The sequence below is a fragment of the Pseudochaenichthys georgianus genome, chromosome 1 (assembly GCF_902827115.2).
Source record: "Pseudochaenichthys georgianus chromosome 1, fPseGeo1.2, whole genome shotgun sequence".
Taxonomy (NCBI): domain Eukaryota; kingdom Metazoa; phylum Chordata; class Actinopteri; order Perciformes; family Channichthyidae; genus Pseudochaenichthys; species Pseudochaenichthys georgianus.
Window position 1 is genome coordinate 20,701,567 of NC_047503.1, and position 22,520 is coordinate 20,724,086.

Genomic DNA, 22,520 nt, shown 5'->3' on the forward strand with positions numbered 1-22,520 from the left:
CTCAGTAAATCTAATCAGCCTATTTTTGGCCTCATTTACAAAGACATTTATAAAGTACTGATTTAAATGCTCTTATATGAAGAGTCAAAGGTGATTAAATAATCATAACATTTGATATTCAAGATTTTCCTTTCATCATCATACCTGTATATTTACATGATGACTCATTTAAAAAGGATTAATAAACAACAATTAAGAGTAATATCAGAACAATGTATACATTAAATGATTCCGGCAGAGGGAAACCGCCTTTGATCTTTTCAAGGGTCCGAGGTCACTCTAACATGCACCCTGAAAGGACCAAGACAAATTGTTCACAAGTACAAGTACCCCACTGTCAGTCCAGTATGAAAGCGGGATATGAAGCATTACAGCAACAGTTGTCCAATTTCATCTAATTCCACTGGAGGCAGAGAAAAATGTGTGGCTTGAAAGCCAGTCGTGTTGAAATGGACAAAAATATATATTTTTTGTGGCGAGTTCAACAGTTCATATCTCATTCACTGTGACTATGAGTAGTGAGCTGTCAGGTATAGTTATTCCCACTTGCTGGAGAACAATGGTTTGTTATGGCTGGCCCAGCGTGAGGCCGCTTCCACACTCAGGACTGATGGGATCACTGGACTATAACCCACTTAGGATGTTAAAACGCTTTGGGGATGTCATGCCATGGGGTTGTGGCAGCAAAGGTATGAACATTAATTAATTAAGCTGCTTCGGTTGAAAAGCGTCAGGGAAATGAATGCAAGGCTACTTCTGTCAGGAGCAAGCAAACGATGTTCAACCACAGGGTGCATGTCTCCTTGGAAGACAAAACTGCTTCTGTACACATTAAGACAAGTCCCGAAGACTCTGCCCGAAGGACAATATGTTCAGTAGTGTAATATAATGAGGACGATTGTTGTCTATGACCAATGAAACAGTTGTCCATTGATGCATCAGTCTATGAATTAGTATAAGAAAAAGTTTTTACAGGATCAAGATCAAAGGTTTCAAAGTAAATATTGTATGGGAATAGTAGATCAATTATCTACTGTGTAATGTGAGCTTGTTATTAAAGGTAGGGTATGTACATTTGAGAAACCGGCTCGAGATCGCTAGAATTTGAAAATACACGACCGGAGAAAATCTGCCACTTCCTTACAGAGCCCCTCCTCCAACACACACAAACGTGCACAAGGCCAATGAGGGCACGAGATAAGTTTGTGCACAGATGGAAGGCTGACAGGCAGGTAGGCCATCCAGTTATTTTAGCCGGGACGGCTAAAATGATTGGTTGTACTTTTTACAGTACTACGGCTTCCACAGATGACGTTTTTTATGGATTTTTTGTCAAAGCACTTCAGATATTCATTGCTTTCGGGATGTTAAGAGCATTCCATGGAATATAACAAAAAGTGTATCTCGAGCCGGTTTCTCAAACCTACCTACCCCACCTTTAAGACATCATCAACCATTCCACAGCTTCACAATCTTGAGAAAACAAATAGATTTTGTATATACATCTCACAATATTGCCATGTGATGATGTACATTTGAGAGCGAACATGTTGTGATTTTGTGCTTAATGTGAAAGAAGGCAGTAGAACTGGCTCATGGGGAAACAGTGAACAAAATGTAGCAACCATGGTGATGTCAACTTCCAAAGAACTTAAAATAATCTTCAAATTAGGAAATCATAGCTTGCTCAAAAGCTACCAGAGGCATCAAAAGTGACCGATGTATTGCATGTGTTGCAGTGATTGAGTCAGCCAGCTGAATAAAAACTCTTAACCTGCCAATCAAACAGGGTAATTATATCCAAAGAGACTTTCATAATGCAGAATTGTTAGCTACCATACACTGAAAAGTAGACATGCAACTAAAGGGCTGCTTTACTTCTATTCAACAAACTCATTTGAACCTATGGCCTATTTGATGTTTTTATAACACTTCCAGGGGATAAATAAAGCTATCTGTTTAACTCTCTTTGTTTTGCTGTGGAGACACTACACCCAAATCCAGAGCCCTGAGGTGCTTTTAACTGAGAGCCATGTCTGTGCTTAATAAGAGTGAAGGTAAAAATGGGGCACAGTGGAAAGTGTAATCTCTCTCGAAGAGACTGGGCTTCTGTATCTTAGAATGACTTGCTCTTTGTTTTCTAATGATAACACGTTTGTTAGATGTTGTGTTCAGAGCAAACACCCTTGTTCTCTTCTGAAATATACAAGCCTGTCGAATCACATGGTGGAAGATGTGAATACTAACCACTACTACATCCTTTATTGGTTAGTAAAAGGAAGCATTAACCTGGTGTGCATGATGTAAATCTTTTCCGGTTTCCTAAAAAAATAAAAGGAAGCAGAGACGGAAAAAGTGCATCAGCTTCCTCATTTTGACTTCAACCGAAAGTAACCCCGGGATAGATCTGCAGCTGATAACCAGTGTTAGTTGTAGATGTCAATCCAACTGCAACATGTCTCAACATCTCTCCAGTTAGTTCCTCTGTAGAGCTGATGACATTGCTTGCTGCTCTTACATATCACCGCCCTCCCTCTGATAAATAAGCACAACTAAGTATACAGGCATGTATGAATAAGCGCTTGCAGGAGCAGACAAGCAGGATGAGAGGGGGGGGGGTGGAAGGTTTGTCCGATAGTAACCTCAGGACAGAGAATGAAGGAGCAGAGGAGGTTTGTCCGATAGTAACCCCGGCACAAATGTTGGAGCAAAGCAGGTTAGGAGGGGGTGGTGTAGGATACGGACTGCCTATATTTATATTTGGACTGCAAAATGTGTCTGCCCGGTATCTGAAGGCAAAGAACGAATGCTTGCCCTTAAAATGCATCTGTTTTGGTAACATCAACCTTTCCGTATGCGGAAATAACTGCGCGATTTGAATCTGTAATAGGCTACATTTTCTTTGGCAAAAAACATCGAATGAAATGAATTTACGATGGGAAACATTTCTCGAAAATGTCATAAAACACGATAAGCACAACAAAACGACCTCGGCAGCAAGAATTATGTGTTCGATAAATATTGTTTTTGGCGTTCTCCTCCACTTGCAACGTCAGCACTTATGTGGCTTTCATGTACTGTCGGGAATATTGTAAACGAACACGAAGCTGCAAAAGCAAAGCAATACAGACAATCAACTGCTAGCTTGACATAACAATGTAAAGTCTTACGTCATGTCTATGATTGACGATCACTTTGGCAATCAGTTGTCAAGTAGCCTAATTTAATTGTTTTAAATAAATGCATTTATGCAACTTTCTCAAGTGGAATGACAAAGACACACTTCATTGTTAGTATACTTGCCTTTTTCATATTTGTAGAATGATCATAAAGTGCTTTTTTTCATTTTTCAATTCATGCACATGTACACATTAAAATATGTGTCTGTCTTTATCAAAACACTTTTAATCTGTGTAAATTGTAGAAGTCTTTGTTTTAACTGATTCACTGTTCACCGTCTAACTCAACTAAGACCCCTCTCTGTATGAGTTTTTTTGTAAGAAGCTGACATCCACTAAAAAAAGTAATCTCACGTTTCAATTACTTTCATTCGATTTTTCGACCAAGTGAAATGTAATTGTTTTACAGAAATTACACTGACAATCAGGATTAACGAGCTCTTGAACAGTACTTGAACGCACCGTCGTTTGACCGCTTGTTACCTCGTGCTGCAGTCATCAGAGAACTGGGTGAAAGGGGAATGATGATGTCACTGCCTGGCTCTGGAGGAATGAGGAGAAGAATTAAGACTTTGGAGCTACTGGAAATGGTTACTGGGCAGAAATAGAGCAGCAAAGAAGCTGATTATTGTGAATGTATTTCCTTGTAAGTGTTTTATGTTTGAGAGCAGCTTTTCAATGGATCTTCCATCACGTGAAATGATAGTTTTGGAGGAACTGTATTTCAGATTCTCTACCATTAAAACACTGATGTTTCCTTTGACTTGTGTTAATCCACAGCGATTTCATATTTAAAAGGATTGGTTTGTATCATACAGAGGTATCGAGTATATTTTCAGATGATCTAGAAGAAGAAGTAGAAAGACAGATCCCTTGGTAATCTATATTTTAAACGGGCTTTACTACTTCATAGTTAAATATATTTTTAGTGATTTTAAAAACAACATTAATACAGGGGCCCATGTCAACAACACTACTGTAAATCTTGAAACCATGAAAAATGTTGAAAAACACTGCCTTGGCTGAGTCTAATCGCTGACCTTTGGTTAGGATGTTCATGACTTTCCCTCCTTCATGCATTCTTCATTTTATGGGTGACTTTGAAGGTAATAGTATAGCCTATCACATTACCCAGGCCTCTTTATGTAAAACAATCTTATTTAGCACGACTTCCGGGAAAAGTACAACATTATTTGACAGACACACTAGTTTAAACCTATTCAATCCGTTATTCAGTTTTGATGCAACTCTTATATACAATCTATACAGTCACATATTGTGCTCTAAACATTTCACGGGTTATATTAAGCCTATTTAGTGCTCTTTAACAAGGGAAATGCACAATAGATACAAATAATCTTATAGTTTTGAAAGTGTATGTAACTGTTCCTTGTGACCAAGCAGCTCCTAAAGCACTTTGTGTTCACAGACAGGGGCTGCAGTCGAATAGTCCAAAAATCAGCTCCTAAGTTCTAACCCTATCGTCTATTCCTTGACCTCTGAGTGAAACGTCACAGGGTTAAGGAATAGTGGATATGAGAATTCAAAAGGATTTAGGAGAAGAGACTGTGGTACTTTAGAGAATCCGACTGTATTTCACTATCCGACGTGTTTATGATGCGCCAGTGGACGTCATAAATGTGCGTCTGCTGCTGTGGGGAAACTATGGAAACTACAGTTTTCTATACAGCGGACTACAACATGGATGTATAATAAGAACGACGGACTACTGTAAACTCATCTCGAGACTCTGCACCGTGCTCTGATGCTGTTGTTTTATGCTTTATGAACGGGGACAACAGAGAAACATATTCTTCATGACCAAAGTTGGAATTGAACTAAAAAAGTAAAGTGAAACAAACTTATGCTCGTCAGTCACCGGCTGAAGTCGAATAGTCCATTTAGCTTAGGAACCTTCCTAACGGAGTGAAATGACCCGGAAGTCCCTCAGTGGCAGCCATGATAAGTGCCGTTCGAATTCTCTAGATCAGGGATGGGCAACTTTGATGGTGGTGGGGGCCACATAATTGATTTACTGGCCACCAGGGGGCCGCAGATTCACTTGGAACATGCACACAAAAATTCCATGTATTGTATGTAATTATTAACAAATATACTAAATCTGACATTGTCAGTTTTTTCCAATATCGTGCAGCCCTAACATTAGTTGTCTAACTTGAACCTAAGACACTTGTAGCCTGTCTCTGCATTTCCCTTATTCCACAATGAGGGGAATGTCAACACAGACACCTGTCAACCCGCACTCTGCTGTTTCTCAGCGCCGCTTCCCCTCCCGCTGAAATTATGAATGAAAAGCGTATAGTAATCATAGATAACACGGCAGGGTCCATTTGTTTTCATCTGATTTCAAATAAACAAAGTCTTGATTTTTAGAATATTAAACTTGTTTCGCCAAATTCAGATGATAAATACAACTTTGAAGCTTGTAAAGGCAAAATTACAAGCGGTAATTTAACGTCACAGCAGGCATAACAACAGCCGGTGTTTCTTGTGAGTGTTTCCCCGGGAAACAAACACAATACACACAAACGCGTCACAGATTATTTTGCGGTATTTGAAATCATGTATCACGACGTAACTAGGAGTCTAGTGGACGATATCAGTACTACAAGTACAAAAAAAATAAAATCTTTTTTTTAATTAATTAAAAAAAATAATAATTATGTTGTTTATAAATGCATCTGAGGGCCGCAAAAAGAGGAGATGGGGGCCGCCATTTGCCCATCCCTGAAAGTTACGGTGCTTATTAAGCTTTTTAAAACGTTTGAACGTTCATCAGTATTATAATGAAAAAGAGAAATATGAACGTTAATTTTTACTGAAATTATCAAATAAAGTCAGCATTTCACAGTCTTTACTGAGCTGTGTGGGGTTGTTCAATTTTTAAAAGATGTTTGAATGGTGATATACACAGTGATAGATGTTAAGGACTAACGTTTATAATAAATACATTTGTATTGATTTTAATATCTTTTCATAGTTCATGCAATCTTTGGGATCATTTGTATTAATGTGGACCGGAGGGAGAGGGTGACGAGCATATGTTTCACTTTAATTTTTTATTTCAATTCAAACTTTGGTCACGTTTGGTCACGTTCATAAAGCATAAACCAACAGCATCAGAGCACGATGCAGAGTCTCTAGATGAGTTTACAGTAGTCCCTCGTTCTTATAGAGCAGGGGTCTTCAACTAAAATTCAACGAGGTCCAGTTAGAGAAAATCTCCCCATGCAAAGGTCCGGAACATCAAAATGTCTAAGTTGCTTCATGAATTAGTGTGATATATATTGAAGTGACCTGTTGCTTTATCAACGTATGCATGTAATCAACAACTGACTGCCAATCAAATAAAGAAAGTACAATTAAAAAACAACAATATTTATTGTCAATTAACATTACTTAAATACTGTGGATATGTGTAATGTTTAAATATTGAAGTTAAAAGCATCAATGTGGTGCACTTTGAGAGCAACATTAAGAGATCTATGGATACATCTGTCAACACCCATATGAAACAGAACTGTAGCATATTTTCCTTTTTGGATATTTTACAAATCACTCCCCTTTTAAACTCTATTCTTGTTATTTTTAACAACTTTTTTGTTGCTGTCATATAGTATTTTATACCTGTTTTTAATTTAGTCTCATTAATAACTATAATGATCATATCAAGGTGTGCCTTAACCCAGAGATGGGGACTCGAGTCTGCGACTCGGACTCGAGTCGCACTTAAGTCGCACACACAGAGACTTCAGACTTGACTTGGACTCGTGACCAAAAGACTTCAGACTCGACTTGGACTCGTGTGTTGGGACTCGTGAACAATCATTGTGTTTTCTATTGTTGGCGTATTAAAGGTGGGGTAGGTACATTTGAGAGAAACAGGCTCGAGATCGCTAGAATTTGAAAATACACAACCGGAGATAATCTGCTAGAGGCTGCTACTTCCTTATAGAGCCCGCCTCCTCCAACACACACGAACGCGCACATGACCAATGAGGGCACGAGATAAGTTTGTGCCCAGATGGAAGGCTGACAGGCAGGTAGGCCATCCAGTTACTTTAGCCGGGCTCATTACGCAGACGTGCGCGCCTCTGTTACTACCTCGTAGTAACACAATAGCGACCGGCGGCACACCTGCGGCTGTACCGCTTGTAATTAGGTTCAACTACAAAAACTTCGAGCAAAACGCCGGCGGCACCAACAAAAGGAGCGCACACTGCAAAGTCTGCAATATCAAAATCAAGGATGCTGGCGCAACAACGTCGAATTTCATCAGGCACTTGAAAACTCACCCGGAGAGGTCAGTCACATTAACGCATGGACGGTTAGCAAACATGTTTAGCTCAGCATCAGCTATGTAATGCTAACTTAGCTTGCTACTAGCTTTGTAACTGAATATTTGAAAAGATTAGTGAATTGCTTGTCACACTTGTTTGAGTTGAGTGGCGTTGACATCCAACTCTTGACATGACATACAAAAGGTCGGTAACGTTAATCATTACCCGCCTTTAAGTACTTTTAACAGTTTCCCTGCGGGGGATTAATAAAGTATTTGTGATACTGATTTCTGATTCTGAAGTGTTTTGCTTATGAGTTGTTTGCATTTAGCTAAAGTGTGATGTTTTTCCTCACATTGCATTGCAATAGCCTGTTTAAAGTGATCATATAACAAACAACTAATCAGTACTGATACTGTATGCTAATAGATATAGGAGTGATAATAACACAGTAAATGCTTTGAATTTCTTAGATATAGCTGTGCAGTATTCTTAACAGACTGGATAGCAGCAGACAATAGAAGGCTCATTACAACCAGAAGAGACATGAGACTTTTATTTTTTTAGAGACTTGAGACTTGACTTGGACTCGTGACCAAAGACTTGAGACTTGATCAAGTCTCACCCCACAAAGACTTGAGACTTGACTTGGACTCGTGACCAAAGACTTGAGACTTGACTTGGACTTGCAAAAAAAGACTTGTGAACATCTCTGCCTTAACCTCACTGAGCTGAGGTTATTTGAGCCTCTCAGGAGAGAGCTCTCTTCCACCTGGTTGTAGAAAAGCTCTTTAAATTCGTTAGCATAGCTAGCTAACCAGATGCTAATAACAACAGATCGCCACTGTGCTTACAACTAAAGACACAGCCACGCAAACACTGCGGCATGTGTACGGCTCCTTATGGGTATTGCAATATTTTAAGGGCTGGAGCAGCGTTCCGGTGCTCAGCACTCCTTTCAGACGAGACCTATATACAGTCTATGGACGAGACATATACCATGTGAAGAACGTTACGCTCGTGTTGTGTTCATGAACCTGTCCTTGGTCAGGAAAAACAGGAACTCGCTTGTTTAATTATTTTTGCGGTCTAGATTTCTTCTTCTTTTTTGAAGTGAGAAGTTGTCCGTCTGTCGGACTGACTCCCCCCCCCCCCCCCCCCCCCACCCCACCCCCAAAACGAAAACTCTTCGGTTCTCCACGAATTACACAAGTCACCCAAATCAGCGTTAAAAAAGCGGGAGGCGCCGAAAAATCCCTTATTAATGTATTGATTATAGCTCCGGGTCCGTATAGGTCGGCGTCTGGGTCCGGATCCGGACCGCGGTCCGCCTGTTGCCGACCCCTGTTATAGAGGGGCGAAGTCACGCCCGTATACTTCCGCCCCCATGGGACCTTATTTCGGAAAAAATATGTATTGAAGTCAATGGGGAGAGAAAGATTATCTTTCGATCCCGTTTGAATTGTGCCACGAATTACACATATGATGTTTGTCAATCTTAAAAAATCATTTCCATGTCAAAATAGTCACAGTTTGTCTTAAAACTGTTGAAATACAAGACTATGAAAAATAGGCAACTGGAAAGACTACAAATCCCAGAGTAAGTGAATTTAGCTAGCTGACATTAACGTTACACATTACACTTGTGTTACTCACCGAAACCTTGTAAAGCCGGTCCCGCATGCTGGAACCGACTAACTCCCCTTTTGTGTATGTACAGTTCTCAACATGGCCAGACTTGTAGTGATTTTCAACTCTTTTAATATTTTCGCTTCATTCTGAAAGAAAGAGGTGAAATGTGCTAACGTGATGGCCATCTTGGTGTTGGTGACGTATGCAAGTTGTAGTTCATTGAGCGCTTCACTCAACATTTTTTGTTACTTCACAGTTTTACGGCACATTTTTAATTTTATTATCTGTTAAATTGACAAACATCATATGTGTAATTCGTTGCACAATTCAAACGGGATCAAAAGATAATCTTTCTCCCTCCATTGACTTCAATATTTTTTCCGAAATAAGGTCCCATGGAGGTCCCCCGTAAGAGGAGGGACTTCATCACTCTATTATACATCCATGTTGTAGTCCGCTGTATAGAAAACTATACAAGGGGAGCACGTTTGTAACCCGACACCGTTGCAATGAATCGACATCTGACCAATCACGGCTTTGATACGGCCAGTAGTGCAGGTGAAGAGATGTCGGTGAAAAGATAGTTTCAGTCCGGCGCAAGCAAGAGAGAAAAAAACAAAACATGAAGAAACTAGAGCATCACTCGAAGGTGGGTTATTGTATGAGTCAAATGTACAACTTGCGAATGTTGTATAAGTCAAATTGCCATTTGCCAACATCAGCTGCAATTCACGACATGAAGAAGGCAGTCTCTGCATAGCATATAGGCTAATGGAGATGCAGTTATTTCCAGCATTCTTTATTTACCATTCATTCAAGTATGTGATGCCTTTTATCTGCTAATGTACAGGAGGAAGAGTGATAAACCGTCTGTCTAGTTGGCTTACATAACAGTTAAAGTTTACAGCTTAAAAAACATGGAGCATTTTTTCCCCTTTTATTCATTTTTATGTCAATTTGCTGTCAGGGTTTGAGTGTTGTTGTGTCTAGTTGTGGGGTTATTTTGCTTTTCTGTTCTCCCTGTCATGTTTTCCTCCTTGTTTCTTGTCTGGTCCTTCTCCCTGTGTTTTCCTCCCTGTCGTTAGTTTCCCTGGTGTGTCTAATTGTCTGATTGTGTTCACCTGTTGCCCTTGTGTTTCTCCTTCCCTGCCCGGCTGTTTCTCATCTCGTGATTACCCCTCCCTGTATTTAGTCTTGGGTCTTCCTGTGTTCGGTGTCGGTTCATTGTTTGTTTGTCCTCCCTTGACGTCACGTCTCATGTTTTCTCTCCGGTCTTCCTCCATGTTTTTCACGGTCAGTTTTTATGTTATTGTTTTCCTGAGCTACCGTTTGATTCATGCCATGTTTTTGTGATCAGCTTTGCAATAAAGCTCGCTTCTAGACCAACTTACCTTTTTTTGTAGTCTGCTTTTGGGTCCTACCTTTCCCATACCGTAACAGAATAAGCTTTGGACTCAGCAGGTTCAGCTTTTTTGATGCTACAGGCGGAACGTCTTGGGTACTCTCTGGAGTACATTTTTTATACGTGGTATGACGCCTCATCTATATGGGGTGGCTGCTTTGAAGGAGTGGCTGCTTTGAAGGAGGCAGGCCCTGGCTCAGGAGTTTGTTGCCTGAGTGGCTACAACTTTTTACCAGTAGTCCTGGAAACTTTTCTCAAGCCTCTAACCCTTTCCTGGGATCCGACTACTATCCTGGTAGAGGTCCACGGTGTCTCCAAAGGGACTCTAGGAGACGCAGGGCCAGGATTCCAGCCCGTGCCCCAGCAGCCATGATTCCGGCCCCAGCAGCCATGGTTCCAGCCTTAGTCCTGGTCCCAGCAGCCATGGTTCCGGCCCCAGTTCCGGCCCCACCAGCCATGTTTCTGGCTCCAGTTTCGGCTCCAGTACTGGCTCCCCGGCCGACGCCAGCTCCCCGTGTCCTATCAGCGTACCGGCCGACTCCAGCACCTCTTCTCCTGTTGGCTCTCCGGCCGACGCCAGCTCCCCGTGTTCTATCGGCGTACCGACCGTCTCAAGTCTCCTCTCAAGTCTCCTCTCAAGTCTCCTCTCAAGTTCCTTCTCAGGTCCCCTCTCAAGCCCTCTCTCGAGTCCCCTTTCAAGTCACTTCTCAAGTCCCCTTTCAAGTCACTTCTCAAGTCCCCTCTCGAGTCTCTTCTCAAGTTCCTTCTCAGGGAACTTGAACAGGGGTCAGAGGGGAGAGAGGAGGGGGACAGAGAAGAACGGAGGTCGTTCTCCCAGGAGCTGGGGAAAACCAGGGTGTCCTCACAGATTCTGAGAAGAAAGCCCCCCGTGGTGGTGGATGGTGGGCCGGACCCTCAGTGTCCTCTCCACTTTCAGATGAAGGGTCAGAGGAACTCAAAGAAATGCTGGACTCCAGAGAGCATTCAGTGTGAGACCCCCCTGGAACCTTGTGTCTTCTTCAGATGAGTCCTGCAGCTCGCTGGCAGAAGAAGGCTACAAGATTACTTCTGAAGTCTCCTCTGCACTGAAATGTTTCTTCATTTGAGTTCCTTCTCTTTGCTCCAGGTCTTTCTCCTTCTCTGCTCACTAAAGAAATAAACCCTTGGTCAAACTGCATGTTTATCTTTGGCAGCCAGGTGCATAACACACTAACAGTTGTTTTTTGTTGTTGTCAAAGACACATCAAACACATCCTTCAAAAGATGGCCTTTTTACCCATGGAATGATCCGTGCATGTTTATACACACACACACACAGCAGTTGTGATGACAGATTTAGAAAAGCGTGTCTCCACACACACACACACACACACACACACACACACACACACACACACACACACACACACACACACACACACACACACACACACCACACACCACACACACACACACACACACACACACACCACACACACACACACCTCTCGGGTCCCCTGGTAGTCATACGGCTCCATAATATATAAAAATGTAAGAATTCCATGCATCGGCCTGGGAAAATGGTGTAATTTGCTGGAATAGAGTAGAAATATCAAATATCACTACTTTTCTTCTAAATGAAATGCTGACATTACAAAATGCATGGTTTTATACTGCAATGGCAGTGAGATCAAAAAATGTGGTCTGAATGGAAGTCAATGAGGCATTTTTGAGATAAATGAAATAATTCAAATAATGAAACAGGCATTTAAAGGGTTAAATTCCTGACAATGATTGAATGTTTGGTAGTTTTGAGTACGTTAGAAGTTGAATATGTGATTCATGAAAATAAAAAGTAGAAAAAGATATTGATGTATGATGATTTAATAGCAGTTGTTTGGGGCGTGTACATTTTTGCCACAAAGGTGTCCAGAGGTAGTGACACTACGTAAAAAATAATAATGCAGTGAAATCAATTTTGCTGCTAATCTTTGACTCATCCAAGACTCTAATAACCACCAAAGTTCCATGCCTCTACTAATTATTATATTGAAAACAAAATAATCATTTTTTGTGTTTTCTTTTAAGAGAAATTAAATAATTCAAATAATGAAACAGGCAGTTAAAGGGTTACAATCCTGAAAATTATTGAATGTTTGGTAGTTTTGAGCAAGTTAGAAGTTGTTCAAGTGATTCATGGAAAAAAAAGTTAAAAAAAATATTGATGTATGATGATTTAATAGCAGTTTTTATGAGCGTGTATATTTTTGCCACGAAGGGGTCCAAAGGGTGCAAAATGCATCACGAGAGTATACAAAACATGTAAGAGTAAACGACAATGGATTTAAAAAATTTGACTCAAAAGAAGACTTCTTGCAAAAATCCATGCCAAAAGCTGTAACACAGCTGAAATGATCACCAAATAAATAAAAAAAAGTCAGGAAAAATGTACAAAAATGCCAGAGGAGGGCACAAGTAATACATGATTACATTGCATTATCTACAGTGGCACTACCAGAAAATGTCTAATCTCAAGTAGTTTTAAGGTATAGCAATCTAAAATCTATAACAATACTGTGAACAGTAATACACCAATTTTAAAGCAGACATTTTGTTTTGTCAGGAATGGTCTAGATGAAATTACCATCATTAAAGATGGCTTTGTTGCTTTTTTGCCCTGATTAAGCACTACCAGAGTCATCCTGCAATCTAGCAGAGTTAAATGGGACGAAGCCCTTGGTAATGTTAATTATTTGCGCTTTTCCTGCTATGACATGACAAGATGATCTGCTGTGTAAAAGGTTGTTAATCCCCACTGGGATTACTAGGTCCCTGCATTACACAGCAAATTCATTTGGAATTGGTTGAAAATAAAAGCTTTTACATAAAAAGCAACAGACAATTACTTTATAAAATGTTTTTTTGTAATAGAAAAAAAAAATGTAATAGGACCCAGGCAAACAACATTACATCAATATAAAGTAAATACAAATATATTGTTCTGAGAAATACTTCAATATAAATGAGACAATATCAGTGTGAAAAGAAAGCTATATAAGTAATTTGTAGTGTACAGTAAATCGCTATCTTCCTTTTTTATCAACTACCTTTAAATCTTTTCTCAGGGTGAAATTATATCAGTATTTTTGTAATATTATCTGAACGGTTGGTTTGATTTTTTCTCTTGGTGTGTAAAGTTTTACTGTGGTTATATTGTGACTTCTCATTGCCACAACCAAATGACGCCCCCCTAGGATGGTACATTTTCTAAGTTACTTTTATTTCACCTTTGAAAACAGGCTGTGTAATTTACTATATTTAACATATTATTTATGTATCATATTAATGCAGGACCCTGCATTCTCTGTTTCTTAAATCTAAAACAGATCAAACTAGCTTATCACGTGTGCTGCAGTTAACCTCAAGATCTTGTTTTTGAAAAATCTATTTGGCAGACCGATAAATACTAATTGCATATAATGCAGAGTTTAGACATGTGAAAGTTGTTTTGGATGCAGTGTGTTCAATAATGCATTAATACAGTGCTCTCAATAGGAGACTATTCTGAAGCTATAACTCTGTGTGTATAGGTCATCTGTTAAGTGTATGTATTATTGTTTGTTTGCGTCCACTGAAAATGTCACTGATTTGCATTTTAAATGTTGTTACTCAGAGGTTGACCATTTATGACAAGAACTCTTCTGTGATGTTCTGTGATGAACTTTTTCCATGAAAACACATTCATAACTTGTATTTGTTGTTTTAAAACACAACCAAAAGCCCTGCAAGAAAAACATCTTTACCACGTACATTGCTGCAAAAAGAGAAAACATACAGAAAAATACAATGATATGAAGTTGTTGTTAAACCAAATGTAAAATAAATGAACATAACTCTGTTTTTTATCTGGCCATTTCATTGAAAATAACTAACTATCTCTTTTATTCTGCAGTTTCTTTGTGTATTGCACAATGTGCTTGATTTGTGCCAGCTAAAAGGAATAGGAAGCTGTGTGTATCCAAAGTGAAGCAAAGTAGAAATGACTATTTGCAACATCAGTGGTGTTCTTGGAATTGGAATGAGTAAAGGATAATGGGGGGAAGTTGCACAGTGCAACAAAAACACACCATTTACAGGCAGGGAGAGACTGGGTGAGGGCCCGTTGGCAGGAGGCATCATTACTGTACATTACATATTGTGTGTGTGGACTTCAAGGTATTTTTTAACAGCTTTATATTTGAACTCACTGTTTTTGCTTCATTGTGCTCCACCATTTTGGACCAAATTTGAACCTTACGAGATCTTTGTTCACATTTCAGAACATTTTTTTCATGTTTAAAAACCTGTTGCTGCATGTCAGAAACATATTTTAAGTGGACTTGAACATTAAATCGGTGTTACCAAACCCTTTAATTTATATGTCAACTTTCAGTTATCTTTGGATCTCTGGTCTGTGTTTAGAGGGGAAACGCTGGGTTGCTGTGTTTGTCAAATTACTCCTTCCCTCTTTACTCTGACCCTCTTGCTCTGCTCCATAGTTGTCCCATATTTTTCTTTCTCTATTTCTGCTGCCGTGGTTGTTTTCTCTTGTCCTGGGCCCAGTTTGATTCTGCTGATTAAATTATATGTTTAAGTCCCATGCAAGTTATTCACACACGCACGCACACACACACACACACACACACGCACACACACACACGCACGCACGCACGCACGCACGCACGCACGCACGCACGCACGCACGCACGCACGCACGCACGCACGCACGCACACACACACACACACACACACACACACACACACACACACACACACACACACACACACACACACACACACACGAGAGGTCATGTCATGCTCAGAAATCACTGGGAGCATTTAGGAAATCTAAATGTGATAACAATTGAATTGCTCTGTCAGTCCGTCAGTCTTGTTTCTCACTTGACCTCAAAGGATTAATCTTCCAAATGTGTGAGTGTGTCTCTGGACGGAAAAAGAGCACTGAGTTCTCAACAGAGGAAAAACAACCAGGTTAAACATCTTATTAAAACATAAACAAATGAAAGAATTACACATGCTCGTACAGTACATCCTAATGAACACAGCATTTTCTTGTAGGAATGTATTGGATACACCGACACACACACACACACACACACACACACACACACACACACACACACACACACACACACACACACACCACACACACACACACACACACACACACACACACACACACACACACACACACACACACACACACACACACACACACACACACACACACACACACACACACACACACACACACACACAGATTATACTGCAAAGCTCTGATGTAGTTCCCAAAGAAGAACGCATGGCTATTTTCGACACTGTGGAGGACTTAATACCCTGTGACAGAGAGACAGTTTATTGACGTGTAGAATAACACATACAATTTTCTCTGGACTGATGGAGATTATGGGATGTTGCTGGTAGGATCCTTTGCATGGTGACAGGGCAAGACAAATCAAATATTAAGGAACATTTTATGAAATAGCTTTGACAGGAAAATTGATGCAACTCATGTCTTTTTACACATTTTTTGTTTCAGTGTGCAGCTTAAAGATGTGAGTGCAAGTAGAACAGCTGGCCTGAATCTTTCCAAATGTAAATACAATCTGCCGACTAGCACAGTTTATCTTATCTTGTTGGTTCAATCTGTACAAAAGTGTTAAAAATAGAAATAAATAAGCTCTTACACAAGACTGGTATGGATTTGCTCAAACATTCTCAACAAGAAAGCGAATGAAACTATTCCTCTATGGTTAAATGAGATTATACTTCAAAGCAGTGCTTCACACATGAACATTTGTCCCATTATGGAAACAAATTATTTTAGGAATGAAAAAGAGTATGGCAAGCGTATTCAAATGCTAATACAGAGCTAAACGATCCATGAGCTTCCTGCAGTGACCTCGAAGGCAACGGAAAAAAGCAAGAAGATGATAAGAGGATAAGGCGAAGAAAAAATATGAAGAAGAGAATATTAAAGAGAAGGAGATGCCCAGGGCAACAAAGCTAGATTGCAAAAGAGGTACAAAAATAGAGATACACAGAAGAAAACAAATGAGTGACAAATGAGAGAAAAGTGCGAGAGTGTATGTATCATAAAGGCGAAAAGGGAGAAAAAAGGGGGAGCAAAGCAGCTGGTATGGTGATTTTTTGGTCATGTGAGTTTGGGTTGACGCAAATCTGTCATGTCATAGTTTTGTTCAGGGAAGAGGTCAAGTTCAAGCTTAAATGAAAATTAAATAAACTCACCAGGGATCATTTGTATTCTGCAGCCACATCATGTTTTTTTGTATCATAAAAAAGTATGAAAGTGGATGAAATTCAATGGATGTCTAGACTAAAAATATGGATTTGCTAATACACGTTCTGTCTCAAAAGTCAAATATCTTTGGAATTGGAAATAAAAAGATTGGCAGAAGTCTGACAGTGACTCATAACCTCAACAGTCATGCAAGCACTTATTTTATCGGGAGTAGGCTTTGCTCTTAGGAAGTGGCCGATGTCTCATTGTGAAACCTGTTCAGACCAGACTGAAAGAAAATGTAAGAAATACAAGATATAAGTTTTGTTTTTGATGTGATCTCACATTCAGTGTCAGAAATCACAGATACCTCTTAGTACTTTAAGTGGTATTGTCAGCTGCTTATCTGAAACCACAAGTGTTAGCTATCACATTAATGACTATCACATTAATGAAGGCTCTGCTGTATCTAATTGTGCCTGTGAGCAATGATTGGAAAAGCTAAATGGAATTCAGCCATCATGGTTTTGATTGTTTTTACCTCTGATTGTCCTATGTGAGAACATTGAGTGAGTTGAATTTAAATTTAAAATTATTAAATGAAATCTTTTTTTGCATCTGAACTATGGCTTCTACATATTTATAAAATGTTGTTCCCCTCCAGTCCAATCACATGTATTGCTGACAGCGTTTCCTGTGATTACTCATTACATGTAAGGGCCACAGCTTCTTTGTCTCATCTGGTCTGTCTGGTCTGAAAGATAATGTTAAAATGTAAGACTTTTTAAGACTTTGTATGTGTTCTACCTGGTAAGCCAACTTCTGTGCGATTTTTTTTGTGGGTGTACACAAGTATGTGTTTCTGTGTACCCTTGGTCAATTTTTTCTTATATAATGTATTATTTCCAAAGTCACCAGGGTCTCTGACTGCGAAGTGACTCATCCTCTCCTCGTGGACAGTAGCAGCAGAAAGCTGGACTCCAGCGCCATCTCCTGTACAGTCTGTGGAAGAGCAATTCTGAAAGACAAAAATTAACACTTTTTATTTTTTTTATTAACTTGGTTTGTTTGCATGGTCATGTGTTTTATATGTTTACGTGTATGTTATATGTTGTTCTTTTTCATCTGCAGATCCATGTAACTTTTCCTTAAACTTGAATGTATGAAGGGAAAGTTGCCACTGCATTGAAATATGGGAACATTTGGTTCATAATTCTCAGCCCCTGCAATTTAACCATTCAAATGTTCTACATACAAATCCTCAGTATCTTCAACGGACATGCTGAGTCAAAACAATGCTGCTAAAAACAAAATACACACAAATGTGACCAGCAACACTCTAAATATTCTGCTGAAATGTTTTCTCAAGTTTCTGTAAACACATGCCAATGTCATACATACAATATATCAATATATATATATATATATATATATACAAAATAGGACTGGTGGCGCAGTGGTCTGTGCGTTTGATCATCAGATCAAGGGGGTGTTGCGGAACTCCAGTTCGAAACCTGCTCCCGCCCCACTGCGTCAGGCCATTGTGTCCTTGGGCAAGACACTTCACCCGAATTTACTCCTGTGGGTATTGTCCACAGTAGATGACCATTACATATCTGTATTTGTAAAGCGCTTTGAGAGTAATTGATAAAGCGCTATAATAAATATAAGGATTATTCTTATTAATTATATCGCTGCAACACTAGTGGTGCAACATTAATTCATGTATAGCAGGGGTGCCCAACCTTTTTTGAACCGAGAGCTACTTTTAAAGTTGCCAGTCTGCCAATATCTACCAGTCCAAATAGAGAGGCGTAGCCATCACTGACAGCCTACTACCAGGTAATAAATACACACTTCTACTTGTATAAAACTGACCTTTGTACGATTAATACTTCATAAAATACTGCAGATCCTTTATCTTACCTCTTTCTAATCTACACACATACAAGTATTTAACTGAAATTACACAACAGTGTTGTTGATACAGAGTTGGAGTTTATTCACACTTCACATACTACAGTGGGTAATGTTTTCAAGAAACATTGAACAGTGCTGCCACATATGACACAGGAAAAAAAGAAAAGACTCAAACCCTTTCTTTGCCATTATATAAAAATAGTGTTGCTACAAAAGTATAAATTAGGCTTACTAATAAGACAACTCAGATCTGAAGCTACTCAGGAATCTGCTGCCAAAGTGCAATAAAAAAGACCAAATTAATAGAATCAAAATTTTGCATTTTAGTAGAGTATAAAAATAAATGCCTTTTAAAATAGGATGCAAGCAACACTAGTTTCTTAACCTGTATTGATAATAGACAATAATCAATTTAAACAGAACAGATCTTAATGTTTGCATTCTTATACCATTTTGTACAATAATTATAATGAATAAGTTCTAACAAACTAACACTTACAGCTGATTAATAACGGTATCTAACTTGAGTTTTTATTATATCAAAAACCTGTTGAAATGCTACTGTTATTTTTACTGTCTCCCAAAAGCGCGCCGGCAGCCTCCATGAATGCTTCTTTCACAACTTCGCCATCTTTGAATATAATAGATAATAAATAGAATAAACCATCAGTCAATCATTTACGAGGGCCTATCAATGATAAACTGATGGTGTTCCACTTTTGTCAGGTAGATTGGAGATGGGAGGACTGTAATTATGAATCAGGAGTGCAGCAGTTAAACACAAATACGGACAACAGAGGAGTTCCCTTTACCATCAGATAGCAGATCCAACCTGTAGTCTGATTGGATTGTGCCCGAGCCTAAAGGCCCTGACACACCAAGCAGTCACCAGAGGACTAGCCGACGCTGAAGTCGGCTGTTGCCTGGCCGTGTTCTCCTGCGTTTTGGCCATGTGTCGCACGGGAACACACCGCACCGACTTCAGTGCATGAGTGGCAATAACTCTCCTTACCAGCAGGCGGCGGTAGTGTGTATTCGTCATTCAAAAGAGGCAACAACCGGAAGACAGAGAAGAAGAAGAGTATCTTTTCTCCGTAATATCATACAGAGCTGGCCTCTCCTGGATCAAGGTGATGAGCAGGTCTTCGTTTGCATCATTCCAGATCGCCATGATGAGATGAAAATGAATAGCAGTCTGTGTGTGCCTTCTTACATCGTTTGTTTACGTCCCTCACTTCCGCTTCGCTTCTCATGCACTGATTTGCTAGCTGAACAGCCAATCAGAGTGATTATTTGGTCCGACTGCCAGACCCGATGCATGGCCGATTCAACATGTTGAATCGGCCATGCATCGGGTCTGGCAGTCCAAATAAGGCGTGTCACGGTCGACGGTGCGGGACACACCAACCTGACTACGGCGCCGCGAATGCCCGACAGCCTCTGACGGCCTCTGACTCCCAAAATCGGGTTGGTGTGTCAGGGCCTTAAAACCACTGTAAACAGGGCACATTTAATTAAAGTCGGGCCAAAGACTGTATAAATAAAGAGTGGGACTGTTAAACTGCTTTTCAGCAATACAACAATCTGTTAGCAGGCAAAGACTATGTGTAAAGGTAGGATGTATCCGTTGTGTTATGGCAAACTTTCAGGGAAGTTTGTTTTCTATGTTATACAAACAATAACCAAAAAGGTAAAAAAATAGGGTAAATTCTAGCTTTCAAAATGTACAAAAATGCAACAAAAATATAATTGACAAGAAGCAGATAACTAACAAACCAGCAGACTTTTATTCAAAACTTTTCAATAAATGAAAAATAATATTTGAGAACAGGAAAAAAAAAGAATACATAATAATACAAGAAATGTACATGTTGAATGTGTTCAAGTTGATAATGGAGAAAAAGTCCAGAACATATTCTCATATGAACACACACATCTGATATATTTATTGTATGACGTAAATATTATTTATAAATATATATTAATGTCATACACAAAACAAATGCTCAGTTTTCTGTATCGTGAAACACTTGTGAATATTTTAAAATGATCAAATCTCACAAATAATTTTGGCAGTAAATACAGTTTATGGGGTACACCAAAGAATAATGTTTTTTCAATGTCCCTTTGTTACTTACTGCCAAGTTGTGCAGTATTTGTGACTGATACACCAGCACATCCGTTTCTTATTCTTTTGAAAAGTTGTCAGTTGTGGGTTTTTCAGAGGTCTCTTAAAGAAGATATACTTATTATTGAAATTCTGTATAGTTTAAGTCAGCATTGGAAATAATTCTATGATAAAATAACAAAAGTAGATAGACGTGAACATTCGGAGGATGAAATTCGAGGCCTTATGTGTAAAGTGAGTTCTGGTTAAGTGCAATAAAGTGTTACAACATTCTATCTCAATATTCTATAATATCTGTCTCATCACCACTTTATGATTTTCCTCACACGTCCCCACAGCTTAGTGAGCCACAGGTTTACCCCCAAGTCTGTCAGATATTGAATTTCCGGGGTTAACATCTTTCGGCACAACTCCTCATAGGCTTTATCTACATTTCTGTTCAAATTGTATCCTTCAATAGACTTCTCTCCAACGGGCTGCCACGGCTGCATGGCAGCATCATGAATACTTCCAGCCTCCACAGAGTGGCCTCCCTCGATGCAGATCTTCACCAGTTCTGCGTTCCTCCTTCTGAGCTCTTCAACATCCTCTTCCATTTGTTTTCTACCGTAAGCCTCTACCTTCTCCCAAAAGGTCAGGTTACAATGTTTATAGAGCTTCCAGTCTATGCTGTTCCACTGCAGGGCTTTTTCCCTGAGCTCAGGAGTTAGTTTAGGTACAGTGGATTTCATACGGGAGTTGAGCTTGAAGAAGAGTATGTCATCCATCTCCCAGCAGAGGGCATCTTTAAGCAGGATAAGGGACTCCTCAAAGTGCTCCATCAGCATGACTAAGTCAAAACGCTCAGCGATGACCCTGATGCTGTCCTCTACTCGTTGGTCATCTGCATCCAGAGTGTTGTCCTGCCCAAAGTCAAAGAACAACAGGTTCTTCAAGTAGAAGGAGCTAAATCCGCCCGGGCTGAAGTATTGTTTAGGATCACGCAGGAACTTGGCCATCTTATCCTCCCCTGGTATCCACCAGGTCAGAGGAACAACATGACCAAAGTAATGAAAGGAGGACTCAAAGAGCTCTGCAGGATCTCGCAGGATCGTCGTGTAGAAAGTGTCACGAGGCAGCACTTTTGCCACCTCAGGTGCATTGAATCGCATATGGTTACACATGATGTTAAAACACCTTCCAGATTGGTAGCCCTGAACGTACGTGCGCTGAAAAGATGAGGGGTAGTAGAAATCGTTCCGGCTGTTTGGGAAGGCAAATTTGAGATCGTGCTTCTCTCCAAAGCGTAACAAGATGTTGATGAAGGTGCTGCTGGCAGTTTTATGGGTCTTCATAAACATGATATCTACTTTAGGAGCACAGACGGTATTGTCTTGCTGCGAGCTGTTTGTGTTTTCCCTGCTGCTGCTCTGGCCCGTTCGTGAAGAACAGGAGAGAGGCACTGGGAGCCTGGATACAATCAACATGGGGAAATTATTAAGTGTCACAATAATGTATCACAGCTCATTTATAGAGATGCACTGACAACTAGAATACAAACCTCTGGGAAGTGAGGTTTACAGTGAAAAAAAACACATTTTTGTCTTATTTTTGTTCGTATCCACGATGTGTTCAAATGTGTAGATATCCATAGTTCTCATTCATAACACTCCGTTCGATGTCTCACTATGGGATGCGC

At 39.8% G+C, this 22,520-nt stretch overlaps 1 protein-coding gene across 1 annotated transcript; it reads right to left on the reverse strand.

Moving 5' to 3' along the window:
* Positions 1–21,144: 21,144 nt before the first annotated feature.
* On the reverse strand, positions 21,145–22,308 carry LOC117452433 (galactosylceramide sulfotransferase-like). The gene has a single exon (XM_034091067.1). It carries the CDS (start codon positions 22,306–22,308, stop codon positions 21,145–21,147), a length of 1,164 nt encoding a protein of 387 aa, XP_033946958.1.
* Between the last annotated feature and the right edge of the window lie 212 nt (positions 22,309–22,520).